General features: G+C 59.3%; 1 protein-coding gene across 1 annotated transcript in view; it reads right to left on the bottom strand.

Annotated features, from left to right (window-relative positions):
• Positions 1–352: 352 nt before the first annotated feature.
• Positions 353–6104, bottom strand: part of PSD (pleckstrin and Sec7 domain containing) — a 107973-nt gene continuing 102221 nt past the window's right edge. Inside the window, exons 14-17 of the mRNA XM_034776477.1 lie at positions 5358–5515; positions 4713–4857; positions 3078–3221; positions 353–2409 (exon numbers count right to left, since the gene is read on the bottom strand). Of these exons, the coding sequence (XP_034632368.1) occupies positions 2170–2409; positions 3078–3221; positions 4713–4857; positions 5358–5515 (687 nt within the window). The 3' untranslated portion in view covers positions 353–2169. The remainder of the gene's footprint in view (positions 2410–3077; positions 3222–4712; positions 4858–5357; positions 5516–6104) is intronic.

The raw sequence follows: 6104 nt of genomic DNA, 5'->3' as shown, positions 1-6104 counted from the left end.
CACTGGGGGCTAGGGGGTGCGTGCTGGTAGGGTCACATCAGCCCTACCTGTGTCGTTTGGCCTTGCCCCTTCCTTTAAGCACAGTTCTCTGCTCCTGCCTCTGATTCACTGTCACCTCGGTTGAGTCACTTTGCCCCTGCCTTAGTTTCCCCTCTGGTTGTGGAGATAAGGGCCTGCACCATCATAGCATGGGGGGGAGAGGCAGTGTCCCTGTATCACTCCTGCCACTGACCTGTGACCTAGGCCAAGTCACAGTGCTTCTCTGCATGAGGGGGGATTGGGAACTTGTCTGACAGGGATCCCTTTGCTCAGTGCTCCTAGTGCAGGGGAAGAACTGACTCCAGCCAGCAGCTTAAGAGCAGGTTTTACTTCAGTAACTGATGGAAGAAGCTGTACAAAGATTTTTTGCAATAGACTCAAAAGAGCAGAATAAAAAGAGACACACATTCGCAGTCGGGGCAGAGGGCAGCGGCTGTCCTGCTGCCATTGACCAAGGTCCCGGGGTAGGTGCAGTCCTGTTAGGCCCTGGATTGCCTGCTGGCTGAACTTGCACCCTTGTGCTATAGCACAGCCCTGAGCTGTAGCTGACCATGCATTGATCTAGCCCCCTGCTGGTGACAGGATCCCCTTGCCCCTAGGCATGCTGCTAGGATGGTCTACTGCAGCCTGGGCCATGAATGTGGCAGGTGAGCTCCTGGGCTAGAGCTCATGCTCCTCCCCTCATGGGAGAGGAGCCTCCAGTAACCAAACCAAGCTGGGGGCAAAGCTCCTGTGAGCTCTGGCTTTGTTCCTAGGCTGTCCCGGCCCTTCCCTTTTTGCTATTCTTCCAGTGGTCAGGGATGGACAAGGCCCTTTAGTGCTGGAAAAAGCTTGTGAGAGGGAGAGCCTGGGCGTGATGTTCAGGGGCACCAGCTCCAGAGCTGCAGCCTCTGAGCCCTTTCAGGTGGGAGGTAGAGGGGGCAGGACTGGCATAGCCCCTCCAGCAGAGGAGCCTTCGGGGGAAGTGGCCAGCAGGCGCAGGTTGAATTCCAGCTCTCAAAATAACCCTGCTCTTCCCTCCCCCCCTTGCCATGCCCCGAGCTAGTCCAGCTAGGAAAGCCACCCGTATTGCCTGTCCACAGCGATCTGCACTACGATGAGCTGAAGGGGCAGTGTGTGCTCATCAGACACCACCCTGGCCCCTCGTTATGGCTTCATGGCTGAGCCCAGGGCTTGCTTAGCATCCTCCTCCCCTGCACCGTACAGCTGCAGCCAGAGCTGGAACGCTGGTGGTAGTTTCCTGTGCCCCAGGGCAACACCACCTCAGCGTGCGAGGGCAGGTGCCAGCTGCTACCTAAGGGGCACAAGCCAGTCCAGTGTCTTGAGTGGGGCTGTGCAGAACTAGCCAGCTCCTCTGCAACACAGAAAACTAGTGCTAGGCTAGCGGCTGTGGGTGGGGCTGGGCCTCTGCTCCCCACAGTCACAAAAAAACCTGCAGCAGCTCTAGGAATCAAATGCCTTGGAGGGATTGGGGTTTGTTTTTACAGTTCCCAAAAGAGCATCAAAATTACCCCCTAAAACCTCCTGTAAGTCAGCTCAGTCAGGTACTAAAAAGTGCAAAACTGTATCACAAAAACGTTCAAAACCGTAAGAAACCAGCAGATGGGAGGGTGGCATCACAGGGAGCGGCCAGGGCTCTGCCCATCTGGCGGCTTTAAAGAAACTGGCCCCTGGGGTGGCCAGGGCTGCGGTGATGCTGTATAAAAGGGCCCCACTTGGGTTGTCTCCCCGAGTCAGTCTGTCCTAGAAACCATGGTGGGGGGCCGTGGGGCCTGAGCAGGAGAGAGCGCTGCTTTGCTTTTTACACTGAAGAATTTAGCTCAGTGGTTGGTTTTTGGTTATTTCCCCCCTCGGGAAACCTGCACCCAGTTCCCAGGGAATTGGGGGGTGGTAGGTAAGTCTTGTAGTGTGAGCCCGGTTGGCAGGGGCTGGAGACGGCACTGCACGGTATCTGTTTCCAATGGAATCGGTGGAGGGCTCTGGTTCCATGCTGAGCTGGCATGGGCTGGTGCTGGTGGCTGGGTGAGAGCTGTCAGCCCCATGGCTTGTGCCCACGAAGGATGAAGTCATGCAGATTCTCGGCGGCAGGGGCCCGGCTGCCCTGGGGCTGGCTGGGAAGGAGCTGCCCCTCTAGGATTTCTGCACGTTGCTGGTGGGCTGGCGGCTGCTGCGCTCCGAGACGTTGCGCTTGACCTTGGTGCCCGTGCTAGGTAGCTCCAGGTTGAGGGAGGGGCTGGAGCGGGATTTTTTGAGGCTGTCCTCCTCGCTGATGGCCGCATCGAACAGTGTGGCCTCGAAGGCCGCCAGGTCCTCGGAGCCGGCTTTCAGCTTGGCACGCAGCAGCATGGCATAGGTGCCGTAGCGCGTTTTCTGCAGGCAAGCGGAGGAGAGTGGGTGAGAGGCGCAGGGCATAGGGCACTGAGCACAGCCTCGCTGCTGGGAGCTGGAGTTGGCTCTTCCCCGCCTCAGTGGGTGAAGTAGCTGGGTGCTTCTCATCAGCATTTCATACCGGACTGAAAATGCAATGGAACTGCCCACCCCCGCCTGCTAGCTAGGGCCCTGGCCCCAAGCCGGGTTTGCACTGCACCCCTACTGCTGCCTCACTGATCCCGGGGGCGGGGTGGAGGAGCTGGGTGCCAGCAATAGGTGCCCACGAGTCTTAGTCTTGCTTGTGCTGAGCCAATTCTCCCCCTTTGGGGGGACTGGCAGCTGTGGCAGAGGGTGGGGGACGGGATTGAGGTATTTGGATGAGGTATTGAGGTATTTGGATGGTGGACTGGCAGGTGGGTCTGTGGGCAGGGAAGGGAGGAGGGCTCTGGAGTAGCCCCATAGCATGTTCCCTGGTCTTACTGAGCTGTTCCCGTTGCTCAGCTTGGTGGTACCCCCAGGCAGTGAGATGTCTCAGCAGCCCCTGAGCAGCAACTGGGGGTGCTGATGTGGAGCTGGCTAGAGTGGGGCCAGCAGGAAGAGCCAGGGAGTGGAGCCACTGCCAGCAGAAGGGCTGAGGGCTCCCCCCAGCAGGTGGGTGCCGAGCTTACCTCAAACTCCAGGTACTCCTCCTTCTGCTTCAGTTCCTCATACTCCTTGCCCTTCACCTTCTTCTCAGGCAGCGAGGAGCTATGCTCCACCAGCTCTGCCGACATGGCCTTGAACTTGGACTCGTGGCTCTTCACCTGCTCCTCCTGGGGCCCAGCAGGACTGTGTTAGTGCCCCTTCCCGAGCAGGCACCCACCCACTCACGCCCTGCTGGGGGAGCCCTGGCCACACCCCACATTGCTCTTGGCTAGGACTGCAGCTGGGCACTGTACCACTTGGCTGCGGTGACTGGCATGCTGGATTAGCCTAAGGACCCAGCCAGGCCCAGATCCTGTCTCTGACAGTGTTTGGTAGCAGAACCCCTGCAGGGAGCACTTAAGGGATAACCTGCCCCAGGGAATGCTTTGCTCAACCCCCACCAGTCCAGCTCCTGCCATGAAGATTTAGCTCCCTTCCAAAATTAGGTTCTTTTACTAGCCTGAGGCTACGTCCTCACTACGGGGAGGAGTCGATTTGAGATATGCAAATTCAGCTACACAATAGCGTAGCTGAATTCAACGTATCCGAGCCGACTTACCCCGCTGCGAGGACGGTGGCAAATCGACCGCCGCGGCTCCCCCATCGACGGCGCTTACTCCTACCTGCGCTGGTGGAGTACAAGCGTCGATTCGGGGATCAATTGTTGCGTCCCAACTAGACGCGATAATTCGATCCCTGAGACATTGATTTCTACCTGCCAATTCAGGCGGGTAGTGTAGATGTAGCCTGAGACTGGGCTGAATTTCCCACCTTTTGATTTCATTCAGTGTCCCTTGTTCAGGGCCGGCTCTGGCTTTTTTGCCGCCCCAGGCAAAAAGCCTCCTGCCGCCTGCCCTCTCCCCCCCCACAGCGCGGCAGGGGAGGGCGCTGAGCCTGGCTGCAGGCCGCTCTCCCCGACTGGCTGGAGTGCCGGTGGGAGGGCGGCGAGCCCGCCGTGGCTCTGCTGGCGGCCGGAGCGCCGGGAGGAGGGCGGTGAGCCCGGCCGGGGCTCTGCTTTCCCCGGCGGCCAGAGCCAGAGCACCGCGCTGCCCCCCTCCAGGTGCCACTCCAAGCACAAGCTTGGTGGGCTGGTGCCTGGAGCCGGCCCTGCCCTTGTTCACGTGCTATGAGCTGGGCGGAGCAGAAGCTCCTGCTCTACCTGCGCTAGACCAACCAGTCGGGATCCCTGCAACCCTCTCTCCTTCCTCTCCTAAGGCCACAATCCCGCACTTTCCCTCCGAGAGCATCCAGGTCCCTGTTCCTTCTCTGAGCCCCTCCTGTTCCCCGCAGGAGACTGCACAGTTGCTCTGCGGTGTGGCATTATAATATTGTCTGTACAAAGCGGCCCAGGCTTTGAGCACAGCAATGCGCTGAGCAGGGGTCTGCACTGAGCTGTCCTCAGGCACAGCCAGGTCCCTTTCCCGAGCTGACAGTTCATTTGCACAGGCTGCCAGCTGCTCCAACCTATTCCCTTCTACCTTACCCTCCATGGTGCACTATTTGGCATGGCAATGTTGAATTTCACCTGCCGTTGTGTGTTAGCCCCTCTACAGCTGCTCCTCAGTGCTGCTCCTGCAGCCCCCAGCCCTACCACAGTGAGCTGGCTCGTGCCCTGTTACCTGGGACAGCCTGGTGGTAGAGCTGGGCAGCAGGGGCCGGCTGAACTTCTTCTGGGACCCGATGGCTGCGGGAAATGGGGGAGCAGAGAACATGGCTGCCACCACGTTGATGCGTGTGATCCAGGAGTGCATCTGTTCTGTATTCCTGTGGGGAAATGCCAAAGCACTGAGCCATGGGCCCAAAGCTGCATCCTCCCTACCTGCCCCCCTCCAGGGATGGTGCCAGCTCCAAGGCTGGAGCCCTGGGAACAGAGGAAGTGCCCTACTGGAACAGGCCCAATGGGCCTCCTAGGCCAGAATCTGCCCATGGACCATGGTAATGGCAGATGGTGCATCTAACCCCAGCTAGCAGCTGGCTACTATCGATGCGTGAGCGCTGGCCAAATGGCAGGGGCGCTCCCTACAGTGCGGTGGTGAGGGGAGGCATGGCAAAGGAGTGCTGGCTCTCCTCACTTCGCCCTTTCTTCCAGGAGAAGCAGTCACGGGACTGAAAAACGTAATGCTGCCCACAGGCCCACTCCCAGCCCTGGGGGTGGTGCTAGATGGGTAACGCTTCCCCAGTGCGATGTTTGTAGCTGGCGCCCCTCAGCACCATCTGCCTGGCCTGTGCAGCCAGGAGCTCCCACGTTGGCCCGGCTTACTCACTGGGCCTGGAACAGGAAGACCCGCCACTCGGCTGTCCTGAGGTAGAAGACGTTCGGTCTCTTGCTGTAGTCGGATGCTCGCGTAGCTAGTGCGTGGTGGATGCTGATAGCGTTCTTTAGCTCCTCCTCTGCCAGGGGCTTCCCGGGCTTATATTCCTCCTGCAAGGCCAGGCTCCGGTTACAAATGAGTCCTGCTCCTCACAGCCTGTCTGGGCGCCACATCTCTAGCAGGATGGGGGGAACTATAGTGGCCCTTGCCACTCCTCCTAGGAGCTCACCAGTACCACGTGCAACAGTGCTAGGGCATCAGGGCTGTTCCCAGGGTTCACATTTGGTGCATACCAACCCGCCATGAGCTGGCTGTGTCCGCGTGTTCCCCTGGGGGAGGACTGCATGTATGATTGGCCTATCGGAGGCCATTCCTTATGCTGCTAGCCCAATGCGGGGGCACTGCTGCTGCAAGCAAACGCTGCAGTCTCAGGCAGGAGGCCAGCTTGGAGGCTGGCATGTCACTCCTCCACCAGGACCCTGCCGTAACACAGTCCTACTCTGCAAGGGCCATAGCTCTAACACCTGCCTTGGGGAAGCAGCACTGCTGCCTTGGCCAGGGATGGCTCACCCTGCCCTGGGCCAAAGGCTCATGGCTAGTGCCTGGTGTCATGGTGCTTAAATGGATGCCACGCTCTAGACAGCAGCAAGGATCCCTCCACCTGATCTGTCTATCACTGCAGCAAGGTCCCACAACCCA

This window comes from Trachemys scripta, chromosome 7 (assembly GCF_013100865.1).
Source record: "Trachemys scripta elegans isolate TJP31775 chromosome 7, CAS_Tse_1.0, whole genome shotgun sequence".
NCBI lineage: Eukaryota > Metazoa > Chordata > Testudines > Emydidae > Trachemys > Trachemys scripta.
This window is presented reverse-complemented; position numbering and strand designations above follow the sequence as displayed.